At 44.2% G+C, this 18,188-nt stretch overlaps 1 protein-coding gene across 2 annotated transcripts in view; it reads right to left on the bottom strand.

The window, feature by feature from the left end:
• Positions 1-5,051: 5,051 nt before the first annotated feature.
• Positions 5,052-18,188, bottom strand: part of SEPTIN11 (septin 11) — a 93,470-nt gene continuing 80,333 nt past the window's right edge. Inside the window, exons 8-10 of one of the 2 annotated variants that reach the window (XM_059667848.1) lie at positions 15,527-15,659; positions 13,555-13,742; positions 5,052-5,862 (exon numbers count right to left, since the gene is read on the bottom strand). In XM_059667848.1, the coding sequence (XP_059523831.1) occupies positions 5,847-5,862; positions 13,555-13,742; positions 15,527-15,659 (337 nt within the window). In that variant the 3' untranslated portion in view covers positions 5,052-5,846. Of the gene's footprint in view, positions 5,863-6,449; positions 10,095-13,554; positions 13,743-15,526; positions 15,660-18,188 lie in introns of those variants that run through there. The other variant, XM_059667840.1, reaches the window with a different exon arrangement.

Genomic DNA, 18,188 nt, shown 5'->3' on the forward strand with positions numbered 1-18,188 from the left:
CTAAATAGGGATGGTTAGCTGTTACGCCTCAAAGCTTATTTAATCCATAGTCAATTAAATGATAGTACTTTGGAGACCAGACCTTTCTGAGCACTCTCCCATAAACCTGGGCTCTTGGAGAACTTTGGGTTTGAACTCATGGATTGGGACAAAAAGCACAGTATTCTTGAACAATGTGGAACTTCAACATTTCTATTAAATTAGATCCTGTTTTACCTGAAACTATTCTCATTAGCCTATCCCAGGTTACTTGACTTAAATCTTGGCATCACATCATAAACTATTCTCTTCCAAGATTTGAAAACTGTACCTTTATGGTTCATAATTATCAGGTGCCTCCTGGTGGTTAGAAAACCTGTCATTTCCTTGAAGCCTGCGCAAAGGTAAGGGAATAAACTGGATGGGCATAAATCATTCAATAGGAAAAGTGGAAAGTGCATGCTGTACCTCGAAGATCAAACTAGGAGAAGCCAAATATGTACTTCATTCTTTTTGCAAGATTGGTATGAAGTTGGTTATCCGGGGAGAACTAAATGTTTTATCTACAGGTGATGTCTAATATTAGTGTGGAAGGGGAGGGGAGGTTTGGGAAGGGGCGGTGCCCCAAATGTCAGATACAACTGATTTGTCAGAAATGTTCTTGAAACTATGCCTCTGGCTCTGAAGGAACTAGAGCATAGCTCTTCAGTCGAGCTGATATGAGCATCTAAGCCTGCATTCCCACCATTGAGGGAACTTAGACATTGCTTTCTGCCCCCCACCCCAAGAAGTATTTTTTGTTTTCTCCTGTGCTGTTAAACTAACATGTGTGCGTGTCCTCTGCACTCTGCATACCTGGATTTTCAAGCTGCCTCATTTACTCAGTCCAGAGTTCCTGAAACCAGAAAGCAGCACAGTGGCCTTTCACTAAAAACGTGATTCGGTCACCAATGCTTGGCCAACATGGTGGGAGCTCGTTATCTTCATCCTTAAAGCAGTTTGTACATTTTCAACTGGAAAGGGTAGATACTGTGCCAAATGTTCCCACAACCATCCTGGGAGATAGTATGCCTTGTGCACATTATCAAGTTGAGGGTTGGATGATTGTCCAATGCCGTATAGCTAAGACTTTTTAACAAGTTTCAAAGTCCAACTCATCTCAAATTTTTAGCCTTTATATTTGATACCATTAAATTTTTTCTAATTACTTCTGAAGCCTCCAGAATTCTTGAAATTCGCCTTTAAACCAGTCGTGGGCAAACTACGGCCCGCGGGCTGGATCTGGCCCATTTGAAATGAATAAAACTAAAAAAAAAAAAAAAGACCGTACCCTTTTATGTAATGATGTTTACTTTGAATTTATATTAGTTCACACAAACACTCCATCCATGCTTTTGTTCCGGCCCTCCGGTCCAGTTTAAGAACCCATTGTGGCCCCCAAGTCAAAAAGTTTGCCCACCCCTGCTTTAAACTGTCAATACAGTGTCTCCTACACCTGTTATTGTCCTGAGCTTTGGCCACTAGATGGTGCTTCTAGGGAAATGAAACATCTTAAATTTCTGGGAGAAATTGAGTTGTTTGGTTTACTGTATGAGAATGAGTAGTTGAACACTCATCTCTTGTTGCAAGGCAATATTCAACATCAATTGCAGTTACAAATTCACGTTACAATATGCCAGAATTGTTGACCTCTGTTGCACAACAGTGGGACAAAGAATAGCATAGGCCTAGTGAACTGGCTTCTCCTCAGAAACAGCTTATTTGGGCAAGAGGACACTGCAAAATAAAAGGCAACCTTAAACAAGCAACTACTGAAAAGCAATTGGTGGTGGTATGCTTTTGCTTTTCAGAATATGATCTATCCAGCAATTTAGCATAGAAAGAAAGGCTTACCTTTTTACTCGAGGTTTGCTTATAAGGTATACGGAAAGAGGGCAATTCATGGTTCCTGACTATATCTCCAGCACCTGATGTAGGCCTAATGCTGAATATAGAATAAAAAAGTATTTGGAAAGAGTGAGGGTGTGGGGAAGGTGGGTGGATGGATGGGAATAGGGCAAGGAGAGGTCTAAAAGTATTGTACAGAGAGTGTGTGGTTGAGCCAAGCTCTATATAGAATGTTTTTCTGTACCCTCCCCGCCATACACACTTGTCTTGTGGGACAGGGACCAACCTTGTTATGTAATAGCCTCTGCCTCCTCTGATCTATCAAGATGCCATAATTTTGAAAAGATTCCACAGCAAACTGAAAATATCATTCAACTCACAGCGCTGAGTATGAGCCAGATGTGAGTCATGTGTATCTCACCTAAATGTCCCACTGACAACCAAAAGATCTCACTTGTATATAGCTACTTGTCAGAATAGTAATGTTGGAGAGAGAGGTGAGTGGACACCTAGACTCACAATGAACATATCCTCGCCCCTCACCAGCCTTGGGGGTGCCAGTTGCCTGCTAGAGATTCTTCTGAAAGCCCAATGGGTCAATCACAAGGACTAAACACCATGGCCTTCAGAATTCAAGCACAAGGGTATTCAAAGTGAGCTGCATGCCATCAATGCTGATCTCCAGGGTGGAAAGGTAAGTCATCTGCTAAGCAAAAGGTTTTGTGTAGAAACGTCATTTGAATAGTGAAAATTATGTCCTTAGTTTTTCAGATATTGGAACTTTTTACCCATAAGCTGGGCCAACGATAGGCAAAAATAAAACCAAAAAACTAAAATAACTAAGAAGGAAGTTTCATTTGAAGGTATAGTTGATGGGAAAAAGTTTGGCCAACCATATTAGAAAGATGACCTAATTTTATCTGCCCCACTTCAGCACATACTGATTCAGGAAATCAATCTCTACTAACGCTGTGGCAGTATCTGGCAGACCATCCAGGCCACACCTGGAGCAATAAAGCACAGCCTGTATCTGAAACCAAGTAATATTTTTAAAGATTGAATGGGAAATAGCTTGTTACCAATGCAAATAGGTTTTGGGGATCAATTCTTGCTTTTTCAGTCTACCATGGAATAAGTGAATTTCTATTACTGATAATTAGCTCTGCGATGGTTTCATAGCCAGAACTTGAGAACCTACCAGTGTTATCAGCACTTGAGAAAAGGAACTCCATTGAAGTAAAATGCCAGCTAAATGGAGAGATGGCAGTGCATTAGACCAGTGGTGTGTGTCTGTGATCAGCTTTTCCTCCGTAACTGAGCAGAGGCCAAGCCTATAGAATAAAAGCCTAATATGCAAATTATCCCCTCGGGCAGTCATTCGACCACTGGCTATGATGTGTGCTGATGACCAAGGGGCTGCGCAGAACATGGCAGGTGACACGGCGTTAGCAGCAGACAGCAGTGGAGGCACTGCCAGCCCCGATGGGCCCCGATGAGAGTGGGACCACGGTAGGATGGTGGAGCAGATAAGCGGGTAGCACCAGGACAAGGCGGGTGCGAGTGGGGGCCTGATCGCCCCACCAATTGCTCCACAGACTGACTAGCAGCAGCGGCAAGGGGGATCGCCCCGCAGGTGGGATGGTGGGGCAGGTGAGGGGGTGGCATCAGGCCAAGGTGGGGTGCCAGGTGGGGCTGCGGGGCTGCAGGTGTGAGCTGGGGCCCATCTCTGCAGGCCACCCCAAGGGACCCCACCCGTGCACAAATTCATGCACCGGGTCTCTACTTATAATAGCTTGTTCCCTAATCCCTCTCATTAAGATGATTACTATTACACTCCCTTTAATCGGAGGTCTAAAAAGGAAAAAAAGGAATAGCAACAATAGACTACATATCTCTCTACTTAAAATATCCTGCCTAATTTGATTTTTAAATATTGGTCAATAAATGAATACAGCCGAAACCGATTTGGCTCAGTGGATAGAGCGTCGGCCTGCGGACTGAAAGGTCCCAGGTTCGATTCCGGTCAAGGGCATGTACCTGGGTTGCAGGCACATCCCCAGTAGGAGATGTGCAGGAGGCAGCTGATCGATGTTTCTCTCTCATCGATGTTTCTAACTCTCAATCCCTCTCCCTTCCTCTCTGTAAAAAATTAATAAAATATATATTAAAAAAAATAAAATAAAAAAATAAATGTCTACAACCGAATGCAGAATTTGTTTTTAAAATGAGTGCTAGGGTAAAGATATTAAAACATTAAAAATAAGTTTAAAAACTTAAAGTTTTGTAGTGACTACAGTGATTTCACAGGCAATAGTTTACCATATAATTGGTATGTTAATTTGTCATGTTCTAGCATTAAATGAGTACCACCCATCCTCCCCCTCCAGCTCCTGGTCACGAGCAGATTTCTATCCTTACAGGTTATACTTGAAGGGATGGTTCTTTACTCAAAATTTGATCATTTAGTGACTCAGATGAATCTGACTTTTGCATTTAATAAGTGTCTAAGTAAAAAAAAAACATGCTCATCTAATTGCTCTAAACTTCTTTCCAAGAATTCAATGATTCGAGAGGCAGGGGCTGTTCCTTCATCTCACCCTCCAACAGAAGCCTGTGTCACCATCCTTAAGTAGCGGGGACATTCCAAAGGATCTTCGCACGCAACTCGTGCCACCAACAACGTTTTTGTGATCTGCCTACTGTGGGGCTGAAAAATGATGGAAACAAGCAAAAACTATAGACGAGTAGTGAGGTTACAGGGTAACTTAAAGCCACCTGGTAATTCTGAGAAGACCGGATCAGAACCACTGCTAACGAGGCTGTGGTCTGGGACGGGCTGGGTGCTTTTTCAGGGTTCACTTCCCATGGTCCAAGACATAACTCTGGACAGAAGGTAAAGCAGAGCTTCACATAAATACAAAGGCAGGGACGGACCAGGACGCTATTGTCAGGTCCCTTAAACATAAACTGAGTCCCAGAGGCAGGAAAGTATCTACCCAGGACTGGCACATTTGAAACATGTAGGTCAAAACCTCTGACAGCAAAACGTTCTTTGTGTATGTGTGTCTGAGATGAGACCATTTTAAGAGAATTCTGTGACTTCACTTAAATTTCTCCTTGAGCTTAAAACTAGCTTAATTTTGATACCAGACCTAAGTTTGAATAACCAATACATAAAGCAGAACTGGCTCTTTTTTTTTTTTTTTTCCAAAACAGAATCCCAAACCCAAAACAATAAGGGATGCAGGTAACAGAAAAAGAGTCAAATAAAACAACAGAAGTTCGTGAATTTAAAGGAAGGATGCCCACTTCTCTCTCTCAAGAGGCAGATGGTCAGCTGAAAAATAAAAACATTGTATCAGTAGAACACACCAACTAAAAAAAGATGCAGCCATCTCTGTCCATGCAATACCAAATATTTAAGAAAAAACCCACCCCAAACTCCAAAACAACCCATAAAACTAACAAAGGGAAGAAAAACGTTGCCCAGATCTCATGGCCTGATTTATGGTTGAGAAGGTCCTAATGGGGATGTTCAGAATGTCATTCATGGGGCAGAGGTATGGCGTTAACATGAGGTCAAGTTTGTGAACCCTGCAGGTGGGGCCGCCTCAGGTCAGGGCACATGCTGTCTTCAGTCTGTGAATTCCTGGACAGCAACGTCAAGAACCTGACTGTTAAGCAGGAGAGTCCCAACACAGGGCCACCTTGGGTCTTGGCCCCAGTTCTGTTTCACTCGATTTCCTTGTAAATAGTATAACTTTTTGGTAGTGATAAGTCACTTCAGTAACCACTATGGGTAGTGGCTTGTAAACAGAAATTGACAAATACAAACAACAGTGAAATATTCAACCCAGACTTTAAAGAGGAGGCGATGGTGGAAATGAGGTAACTCTTCCCCAACACGTGTGAACAGACAGCTCCTGCTCTTCTAATGCTCTATGTCCATTAGGAGAGAGTAGGGCTTGTCAACAGGATGGTTACATAAAGAAGAAGCTACAGAAGAGAAAAAAGAAAGTTCAGATTCAAATGTGGTTCATAAAGGCTTAAAAATAAGAGTGTCTCTCTAACGAACTGGGAGAGGACAGCAGTGTCAGTTAAAGGGACCACTTCCCCGAGCACAGGTGTGAGCGCAGCAGCGCCGGCAGCAAAGGCCAGGCACGAAGAGGTGCCTCCGCTGGGCCTGGGCAGTGGGCACCAGGGGACACTGGCCAAGACGGAAGGGCCTGGGAATGGGGGAGAAAGTGGTAGAGACGGCCTGTAAAGCACAGGACACCAGATGGTATCTTGGCGAAATGGGTGCTGCCCACTAGACGAGGCAGGGAAGCCGGGGCCTCTTCCCTGTTCTTTTTTTCCCGTGTAATCAGCATGGGTGCACATGCATATCAAACAGGGACTAAAAGAACTCACAAAAGGGCACACGATGTTTGGGTAAAAATATATTTCCCCCCACGCTGTGTGTTGGCACTAGTGATATATGCATAGATTACCTGGCCACACTCTCCTGCCGTAACAGACACCATATTACTGGGCATGTTTGCTAAGTGATTACCTTCATACTTGAAAAAATGATATGCTTCACATCGATACAATTATTTTAGTTTTTTTAAAAAAAGACAAGGCAAACATGCAGCTTACATATATGACAATTTTGCATTAACACTGAAAGTAGATTACACAACAGTTTTAGAAACACATTGGTTATTTTCAAATAGCAAAATGACAATGATCTACAACTACAAGTTTAAGGCATATCAGCATATTTTAAAATTAAGAAATAGACAAAGTTCTAATGCTGTTCACAGCTTAATTTCCAATTTATTAAAAAAATTCCCTTCATACCTACATACAATCTAGACTTTGTAGGTCACAATTTCCACTCAGGAGTCATACATACATATTCTGTTAATGGAACCAAGACTTCCGGAAGCTGAGACTTGACAGTGTCAAACACTTGCAAATGAAACAGGAGATGATCTGAATGGACAGCTTTGGTCGGACCACACAGAGACAGTATGACAAGGGTGATAACAGCTGAAAAGCCCAATCAGACTGTATGTGAAACGCATGGATATGTGAGGGAAGCGAGGGAACCAAGTCTGTTTGTTGGAGGTGCACAGACGTGAAGAATGTTTTTATTGCTGGTGAGATTACAAAGCAGAGGAGGAAGGTAAGTAGCCTGTGCCCAGCTTCCCGTTAACTGTCCCGTTGGAGGCGCCCTTTCTGGACAGAGTCCTGACCAATTAATCCAGAGCCTAAGCTGGAAAACACAGTCTGACCTCCCAATAAATTCTCACACGTTTCCCCACCACATCCTACTGCATGCACAGCTCCTGCGGTATCTGAAGTCCAGGAGAGGCACAAGGTTGGCCATTATGATTGAACTGGAGGTGTGGGGAGGGGCCAGCTGGGGCCGCCTGGCTTAAACAAAAGAGGGGATCACTGCCGCAGTTAGCATGAGGGCCAGGCCATTCAAGCAAGATCACAAAAAATTAAACAGCCATCGAGGCAGCCTAGCATAAGCGATATTTCCTCTTGGTTTTCTCCAGTGGAAGGTGGTAGCTTCTCATTCTAACTGCATTTACATAGAACCAAGGGCCCTCTGTAATATATCTGCTGACACCCACAGTGCCGTGTGGTGGGGGACTAGTAATTTCTGGCTTCCATACTGATATCAAAGAAAAATTGAATTTATGTGTTTCTCATGAAAAAAGATATAAAATTGGCCATTTTAAATATAGTTAGCTTTTATTTTTAAACCAAAAGCTTCTCAAACCATTACCTCCCTTTCCCCCTCCAAAAAGAAAAAAGAAAAAAAAATCCACCTATCCCATATGCTTCTCTAATTTTAAAGTCAGAAAAATCTCAAAGGTTTCTTACTACCGTACTTACATGCAAAGGCGAAAGCACATCCAATTAGATTGGAGGGTATCATTTACTCCGTGCAGAGCCAAGGACTACTGTGAAAAAAGGCACAGATACAGAAAGAAGGACAGCAATAACAAACCAAACAGGGCCAGGGAGCAGGGGTAGGAGAAAGTTCAGAAGCAACGCATTTTTAAAAAGCTTTTTTTTTCTCTCTAGACTATATATTTCTTTTGGCATTTTATTCTCTGACTCTCCATATGATTTATCTTACTGTGAAAATTTAATGGGAAAAAATCAATCAATAATCTTGGAATCAAAGTCAGCTGGATGCCTTCCACAGCTAGGCTCGCTTTAAAGAGGGTTTAGTGATGCTCTAAAAATGATTTTAAAGTGATGCATTTTGAGAATTTAGAAGTGTATTTTCTGTTAAAGCACAGAAATGCTCACACAAGCAGTGGTTGGGACAAGCATACAACACAAGGATTCAAGCTTTTGTCTGGTGCAAGCAAATGAGCAAATTCAGCCTGTGGTTAGAATCAGCAAGCCATCCGATAGCCGCTGCTCCACAGCCAGCATCACGCTAGAATCGTAAAAAGAAAAAAAAAAGAAAAAAACAGAAACCTTGGCCCAGTCACCCTGAAACCTGTCTCTATCTCACTAATGCTGCTCCTAGTTTGCAGTTTCTGTCCCAGCTTCGTTAGTGCTTCAATGAAACCGATTTCTTAATGTGGCCTAATTAAGCCAAATCAGTTCATGGAAGACCATTCCTTTCCCCTAAGAGTATGGTTGAGGACCAAGAGAAGGGAAAAATAATCTTTACTGGAATCATCTATAGACTTAAAAATGTGTGTGTGTGTTTGTGTCAGGGGAGGTGCAGTGCACTCTATGCTATCTATGTAGGACTAGTAAGTCCAGAAGGAAAATGCCGAAGGAAATACTAAAGCATCGAGTTCATGAGAAATGCAGTCTTTCATGTAAGAACAGGAGACTATAGAGTTAGAGGGAAAGCTGGTAGGATCTTGTTATTAGGAGGGGGAAAAATCAAGAAGATGAAAGGATAAGCCTTATAAAGGAACAGTATGGAAAAAAGATTACATATGCCCATTTCCATACAACAATGGCGGGTAGCCTATGTCATGGCATATGGGTTAGTCCTAACCTTCATTGATTGGCATAAAGAGGGAGGTGAGCTAATTGTGAAAGGAAAGGTGAGGAAATTCCTTCAAGACAACTGGATTTGAAAGACCAGCTGTAATATTTTTTCTTCCCTTTATTGCCAAATAGCAAAAGGACCCTATGCAAGGAGGTTGGCGGTGAAGTTGAATTTCTACTTTCTTTGACTTGTGGATTTGTGTGATGTTCCTTCCCATTTCTAGCTGAAATTGACACGTCACCCTCAAATTTGGGCTCCAGATGATACACAATTTACAACACATTTTTTATTTGAAGGATTTCTGAAAATTTTCTTCTCATGATTATTGAAAAATGTTATTGGAGGTACCGAATCCCTGGCATCAGGTGTTAGGTCCTCCTCTCAGCCCACTGAGAGCAGATTTCGGTGTTTATGAAAGATTGCTAATTCTATCACCCTTAGTAGCTTCTGCTAAGCAATGTTGCTTTATCCGACTTTTGAGATTGCTGATTATGAAACGATGATTATGTTCACTTTTATCAGTGTAGCCTTGATCCGCTTACAGTTCATCTTGGCCAGAATTTGAGAGTTAGGGGTTCAGACACATTTTTAAAGCCTTAAGCAGAGACAGTCAGTCTGAACAGACCCACAACCCAGACCAAACAATGTTATTATAACAATGAGCAATCCATGCAAGTTTAAAAGTCATATACAGCTTACCCACCGGCCTGCCTACGTGCAAAGCTATCTTGGGTTTGGGGTGGGTGTGGAGAAGAGACAGAGAGTGAATTCAGGGCTTTTGCCATCATGAATAATTAAGAACAGTAAGTTGTCATGGATATTCAGGTTTTTGGTTCAGCTGCTGAGGCGGTGAGTTTTCCTGTCAGACGAACGTGTAGCAATTTACCCTCCTTCCCTCCGTCCAAAGCAACATACAAGTAGCAGGCATGCTTCCTGCCGCCACTCAGAACAGGCATGAAAGGCAACTCATTTACTTCCAGAGGCCAAGTCCAGCTGCACAGAGCTTTTGCTGTCATTCCCTTGTTCTATCACTTTCCAGCACCCAACAACATTCAGCAAAATGAGTTAAGAGTTATTGGTATCTGGGGAAAGGTTAAAAAAAAAAAAAAAAAAAAAAAGGACACAGATGGCAGCGATACAATATTACTGCAAAAGCAGGTGAATGCGGGACCATCCTTGGCTTGCCAGGCTTTATGTGAAGCTTGCACTGCAAGTTAAAAAACAAAACAAAAAAGTTAGAAATAATAACAAAAAAATAAAGGGAAATTAGGAGCGCCAGCACCAGCATTCGGTGATGGTGAATGCTCATGCAATGATTATGGAATTGACAGAAATTGAAACCAAAAATCTGAGTAAGCTATTCTACATGACAAGCAAAAGCAACGTTTTAATACTGAATTAAAGAACACGTGGTTAGTTTCCATTTGCATGTAACTTAGAATTCACAGGTGGCTCTGTGAAACCACTACATGTCCTAATGGAAGGGTTTACTGTTTGATTTTCATTTTATCCAATAATACAAAACCATTATCTATTGTGTTCGATTTGGGTATCACATCTGTACTAAATAGGAGTTGCAGCTTCCATTTCTGAGCTCCTGGAGTAAGAGAATAAATCTGCTACAAATGACTTTGAATAATTAACCTGGGGCTTGCAATACAGTGGATGGAGGACATGCTATTAATCCACTTGGGAAGGAAATGAAAAAGGACAACCATTATGTGGTTACAGCTACAGCAATGCCAGGAGCCTTCCCCTCTTTTAGGTTCAAGGCAGTGCCAAATCCCAGATCCACATGTCTAACTGTAGGCAAGTCCAAATCATGCAACTTCATTCCTTAGCAAGAATCAATACAAAATAAATAAAAAGTGAGTGGATGATTATATAAACTATAGTTATCAGATGCCAGCCAGGTACAGTTTTAAAATGATGAATTTTAAAACTTTCTTTTGGGATGGATGTATCGTAACCAGCAAATGGCTGCTGGCAGTTGTGCACACTTCTCAGAAAAGATGAACACTGTCCACTGAACAACTTACCGTCGGGCAGTCCCACCCGTGTGGTGTAGCCGCCAACAAGGAAAGTGACTTGGTGGCCAGAGATGGTAGGAGGTGGGGTCCAGCTAATGGCAGTGCCAGGGTTAGTTCTACTGTGTCTGTAATCTTAGGAAATGTTATATGATCTCATGCCACTACAGGTCAAGGAGAAGGATAAAGCCTTACCTACGTTAGAAAGGGAGCATGTCGTTAAAATAGAAAGAAACAGAATTTAGAACTATTAGAAACATGGAGTCAGGCTCTGAGGCGGGAACATAGCAGGTGAATAAATAAGCATCTCTTTGTTGTCTTCTCCCTAGAACAAGGCCAGCTCCTGGTGGCTGCACAGTGACTCCAGCATCGCCCGCGGCCGCACGTGGAAGAGAGTCTTCCATTCACTTCCGTGCTGCCCTGGGTACCCTGGCTACTGTCTCTCTGTGGTCCTCTCTCCCCAAAACTCTCCGCTGGCAGTCAGAGGAGTGGTGCTTCTTTTGTTTTTGTTTTAATTTTACACTTCAGGACTCCAACTGGCAGTGGATTTCACTGCTCAAATGGTAAAGTGTGGAAGAGGGTGGGGACCTAGAAGTTACCGAAAAATACATGCCATTGGCAGGCACAAAGCCTGCGCACCAAATTAAGCCTAATTCCACGAATAATCAATGAGAATATATACATAAGGCTAAAGTAGAATTCACACATACTTCACATGACTTGAGAGCATTAGACATCGCTGAGGTCCACGGATGGGAAGAAATTAACCTGAAATGCTCAACAGGAAAAACCTCCCTACGCTGGGAAGTCTGTTACTAGATAGACTTTTTTTTTTAATGGAGGCACAATACCGATCAGCTCTTGGAATTTTTATTGCTTAAAGGCACATCCAGTATATGTGAAATATCCTTAGAACATTGCTGGTCTTTTATAAACATTTTTAGTTCTAAAATATATACCTTTACATACATTAGTGCTTCAGGGTAAGAAAGGCTTAACTTTGGGTTTCCTAAGCTGTGAGTCAGCAGCTTTTTCTGTCTCATTCAAGCCTATAGATGTAGACACACACACACACACACACACACACACACACACACACACACACACCCCTATACCTATTTCTGTCTGGAGTGAGTTTGGATCCACAAAGGTCTGATGTCAAATGGCTTTCTGTTTGTCTGCACTGCAGCGGCTGCTGGACTGGCTCTGCACGGGAATGTCACCGCCAGGGGCCGACGCCCTGCGGTGTGTGTAGCTACAAAGCGCTTTCCTGAACTAGATTATGATCGAGGCCATCGCCAGCCAGAACTCACCTAGCAGAACTGTTTTCGGCCCTTGGAGTCCTTTCATCACTTGGGTCTGCACCAACCCCGTTAGAACCACACCCCCTCCACACTGACGCCTCTCTATTGCTTAGAAAACGTGCCTGCACTCTCTGCGGCCTGCGAGCTGGTCCAGTTTGCAGAGCACAATGTAAAACTCTCTCCGTGGGTCACAGAGCAGCCTGTTTGATTTGTACCACGGGCTTCGTGACACGACTCCTCAAGTGGGGGGGGCGTCTGTTCACCAAGACAGACACAGTGACCAGTCCCTATGGCAGGTCTCAATTCCTGTGCAGACTCAATCCTATCTTCTCTATTTAAAAAAAAGGGTCTCTGCCTGCTCAAGTGCCACCATTTTTATGGTTTACGTGTCAGCTTTCCCCCTAGAACGTTAGCGTCTCGGGACGGAGAGCAGGAATCCCAAGCACATTCCGACTTGTCCTCTTGCTGCCCTGAGAGCACTGCCCGCACCAAGCAGGGCAGTGTCCCGGGTGGCCCATCCGGCCACACACAGCTTGTCCAGGCATCTCACAGACCCTGAGCCTCCTGCCAAACCGGCAGCCAATGCCTTAAACTGCACTGTCTAGTCTTTAAGGGATTTGACATGAGCTTCAAATCACCAGAGAATGACAAGGAAGGCCCGAGCTCCGGTGGATTCGGGAGCTGCCACTGGAGCATCACGGGAAGTGACCGACACGAGAGCAGGCCCTGACCTTTGGCTCATTAAACCGCAGCCATGTTTAAAAACGTTGTTTTGTGCGTGGGTACAGGCGTGTCTTGAGGGTGGTTGCGGGTGGGCTTAACTGGATGGGATTGTGACCCCATTTCCCCAAGAAAACAACTAACCATCTTGTTGAATTTAGAGGAAAACTAGTGGCCACTAGCAGTTCTTCCAAATCTTTCATCTGGGGATCAATGACCGGCTTATCAAGCCTAACAACGCAGACTGGAAAAATAACTGTGGCAATCGTAACTTTAGGATGCTCTTTATCGGGAGTCACGAGGGCCGTCTCCAAAGGGTCGTGAGAGAAATAAACCGTCTTCCCCAAAGTCCTAGTGTTGGTGCAGAAGACGAGACTGGAGACAAAAGTGAGCCCAGTCCTGACTGCGGGGTCATGTGGTCAAGCCTCATAAAGTAATGTTGTGCACCCCTTAGAAATACTTTAAAGACCTGTATCTTCTTCCCTGCACTGTAGAGAAAATACTTGCGTGGATCTTCCTGGTAATAGACCAGTTTCCAGTCTGGAAATGGGAGAAGTAGAGACATGCAAGAGGAATAAACTGTTAGAGGCCCCAGCACCGGGGGACACCTGCTTACTTTTTCTTATCCTTGTCTTTCTTGGTTTGCTGGGCCCCAGACTGCTGGGCCTGGGTCTGCAGCAGCTGGGCAGCCGCCTTCTTCTTCTGGAAGTTGTTCACCTCCTCCTCCAGCTCCTTCTTCTTGTCTTCCACTTTCTTCTTCTCTTCTTGGTGTGTCCGCTTCAGGAGGTCAAACTTCTCGTGGAGCTGGAGAGGAGAGGACAGGCTTGGTGAAGGGAGTAGCAAGGGGACCGGTATGAGGTGACTCGGACCCGCTCAGAACAAGGCCTGCGCCATGTTGCTGCCTGTGCTCTAACTGCAGAAGCGCAGCAGTGCCGGTGCTCCGGGAAGAGCCATGAGGAGACAGGAAAGCACCCGGTGGAGCCCTGTTCTCCTTTGACACTTGGACCTGTGGAGCTAAAGGGGACCCTTGCACACTTGTATATAATAAAAGCCTAAGTGACTGTTACGGCAGAACGACCAAAATGACTGGTCGCTATAATGTGCACTGACCACCACGGGGTAGATGCTCAATGCAGGAGCTGCCCCCTGGTGGTCAGTGTGCTCCCACAGACCCACAGGCGAGCACCGCTCAGCCACAAGCCGGGCTCACGGCTGGCGAGTGCAGCGGCAGTGGCAGGAGCCTCTCCCACCTCCATGGCAGTGCTAAGGAGCAGCGAGCAGGCGGGCAATAAGGAGCAAGGGGTCCCGGACTGCGAGAGGGTTGTCCAACTGCCGGCTTAAGAAGCAGTCAGACATCCCCTGAGGGGCCCTGGACTGTGAGAGGCTGCAGGCCTGGCTGAGGGACCCCCCTCCCCCAGTGCATGCATTTCGTGCACCAGGCCTCTAGTTTTCTGATAATAAAATACATATTCATTGTAAAAAGCATATCCATGCTCCTAATAAGAAACTCACCCTAGTGGTAAGAGTAGTTCTTAATCTCTAAGTTTCAATGGTCTTTTCTTAAAATATATTTTTATTGATTCCAGAGGAAGAGAGAGAGAGAAACATCAATGATGAGAGAGAATCATTGATTGGCTGCCTCCTGCACACCCCCTACTGGGGATCGAGCCCACAACCTGGGCATGTGCCCTTGCCTGGGATCAAACCTGGGATCCTCCAGTCTGCAGGCTAACACTCTATCCACTGAGCCAAACTAGCTAGGGCTCTAAGTTTCAGTTGTCTTTATCAGGATCAATTAAAAGGGGATGGTGAGGAAATTAATTAAGCAGTTTTATTTGTAAATGTATTGCGCTCAAGATACTCATGATCTATCACTGGGGGCAAACATATTTCTGTCTCTTTCTCTCTCTCAATAGGATGAGTGACCACTCTCTCTCTCCCTCTCTCTTTGGGATGAGTGTTATAGCAGAAATCCATGGGAACCTCTAGGAAGCAGTTAATTTGGCCTGGTCATGGGGAATAAGACAAGTCAAGGGATGTTGGAGTAGAGCGTGCATAACCACAAAGAGGGAAGTGTGAGCAGATGTACAGTGGAAAGCATGTCAAACTCACAGCTGGCGGGCTGCATGCTTCGAGTCTGACATACTTGGTATACAGAGACCATCACCTATCAGTGCCGAAGGGCCATCCACTGTTCAGCTAACTGAATTGGCTGATAGACTATGAAAATAATAATAACCACAGAATCTCAAATCTCATATTTCAAGACATGTATACTGAGGAAATACAGAGGTACAAAGAAAATGGGACCAGGTCTGGAAACCTAAGATTGAGTTTTAGTTTCAGCGTTGCTATTTACTAGGTATATGACTGCATAAATTGCTTAACCTTTATAACTCAGTTTTATCATCTGTAAAATGGGGATGAGAATATCTGACCTGCTTTTCTTGCTACGACAGTATGCCATGCAAGTGACAAAATGTTTGCAGAAGGTACTTAGAACAGCATGAAGTCCCATAAAATGTGAAGTATTAATAAAATACCTTGCTTATTTCTCTCCCTTGAAAAAGGACAGGTAGATGGCTTACCTCTTTCTCTGCCTCTTTAAGTTCAGCTTCTTTCTCCTTCACTCTCATAACAAACATCTGTCTCATTTCTTCTTCTTTCTTCTGAAGTTCTCCCAGAAATTCATTCCTTTTTGCTTCGTACGTCTCCTGAAGACTATTCAAAAGTCACAAACAAGGACAGTGTCATAAAATTGCATAAGAAACTTCAGTTCATAGAATTTCTACCCACCATCTTCCAAAAATTAGATAAGGCTGCCATTTACCATGTCAAAGACACAGAAAAGAGCACCATCTCCTCTTTAGTTTTGCGGTGACCAGAAAGACAAGTGCATCAAGAACAAGGATGAGTCCATAAGCACCGGGCAGCACTAACGGGCTGTCTCCTGCTGGCCAAGTCTTATCGCACACATTCACACACAGAAAGCCTGGGCTGGGCTGGGCGGCATCTTCCAGATCAGCACACCAGGTAGACCCCGAAGATATGACTAAGACTTTTAGGAGAGAGAGGTGGTGTGTGTAGGGAGAGAAATGCATGAGTACTAGGGCCAGACAGATCAAGGCTTGGATTCTGGCCATAGCGAGGTACTGACTAATCTAGACAAGGGCACAGCCTCTAAGCCTCACTGTATAGGATGTGGGTGGACACAGCAGGACTTACCTTCCAGGGAAATGATTCTGGGAATGAATGGCGGCAAAGTGAGCAAAGCACTCAGTGCTTTACAAATATTACCCTCCCCCACTCATTTCCCTCCTGTCCCCAGTTTAGAAAACAGACTCAGCGAAGCATCTACAGAGCCAATAGGGTACCTAAAGGTATTTCACAAAATTGCTACTTTTAAAGTTGTATTACCAATCATAATAGAGCAGGGAGGAGTCTTATTTTTATTTTAAACCCCTTCCTCCCCCTGATAATCCTGCAGGCCGTAGAGCCCAATATTTTAAATCAAATGCCATGCCTCAGCTTGATCTCTAAGTCAGAACAAATATATTTATGGAAATATTACCTTCAGTAACACAGCTTAAGAAATCCCACACCCACACCCATACAGAGAAGCATTTGCTGGCATTTTATACTATTGCTACTTCTCCTTTCTAGTTTCCTGGGAACAAGAGTTGTCACAGTAACACGGGCCTGCAGGATTATCCACCTTAACCTGTGGGCCAAATTCATCCAACGTGCTGACTCCAAACTGGCTAGCACCCGTGCGTGACCCAGGCACCATGCACAGCACCCCAGCATGCACACTTGTCCTGTAGAAGGAGCAAAGGGACATCCAGGTGGTGCGAGTACACATCCGTGTAGATATACAAAGGACTAAACAATTAGAAAATGTCTTAATTAGGATTGTTTCTACTTCTACAATACATGCTTTTATTGGTTGATTAAAGTAAGTTCCCCTGCCCTCAAGAGAATCAACACTCCCTGTCAATCAGCAATCCTGTTTTTGAGATTCCAGAGGTATGGTTAGCTTTCACATTATCTTATGAGACTAAAGCAAATTTGACCAATGCTAATGTTGACTAATATTAATAGTGATATTTGGACTTGAAAATGTAAGCCATAGAGACATAGAAATGTGTTGATAATAGAACAACAAAGTAATTCATGAATTTGATTTTGTTCATTTCCAATAAACCTCATCACCATTATTTGGATTAGAATTGCCAAAGGAAAAAGATTTGGGGGGAAACTCAGCTTTTGATGATTTCAGGATAGTGAATATAAGTCCCTCTTCTTTCTCACAAGCAATGGGACACAGTTTATAGAAACGCTACAAAGAAGCACTACCCAGCCCAGCCAGCGTGGCTCAGTGGTTGGGCGCTGACCCATGAACCAGAAGGTCACAGTTCAATTCTCAGTCAGAGCACGCGCCCTGGTTGTGGGCTCAATCCCCAGCACAGGGCATACAGGAGGCAACCAATCAATGATTCTCTCTCATCATTGAGGTTTCTCTCTCTCTCTATCCTTTCGACTCTGAAATCAATCCTATCTAATAAAAGAGAAACATGGTAATTAGCATATGACTGCTACCCTTTTCATTGGCTAATCAGGGAGATATGCAAATTAACTGCCAGCCAAGATGGCGCAGGCAGCCAGGCAGCTTGAAACTAACATGAGGCTTGCTTGCTTCAGTGACGGAAGAAACCAACGTTCCCCGCCTGCCTTGCCGGCCTCTGAGCTGCAACTCTAAGCAACTATGTAACAAATATAGAAGCTAAACAAACTCCAGAAACCTGCTTTAGTCACCGGTCTTCAGCCAGCAGGATCGAAACATTGTTTCAAATACAGAAGGTAAACAAAGGCCAGAAACCTGCTTTCAGCAGCCGAGGCCTAAGAGCTGGAGCCTCAGAGCTAAAGCTGGCCCAGAATTTAAAAAAAAAAAAGAAAAAAAAGGAGCAGTTGGGAGCTTCAGTCACCCGCCAGCCTGAAAACAGCCCTCAGCCCCTCATCCAGACTGGCCAGGCACCCCAGTGGGGACCCCCCACCCTGAAGGGTGTGTGACCAGCTGCAAACAGCCATCATCCCCTCACCCAGGCTGGCCAGGGACCCCAGTGGGGACCCCCACCCTGATCCAGGATACCCTTCAGGGCAAACCAGCCGGCCCCCACCCATGCACCAGGCCTCTATCCTATATAGTAAAAGGGTAATATGCCTCCCGGCACCGGGATCAGCGTGACAGGG

Source organism: Myotis daubentonii, chromosome 1 (assembly GCF_963259705.1).
Source record: "Myotis daubentonii chromosome 1, mMyoDau2.1, whole genome shotgun sequence".
Lineage (NCBI taxonomy): Eukaryota > Metazoa > Chordata > Mammalia > Chiroptera > Vespertilionidae > Myotis > Myotis daubentonii.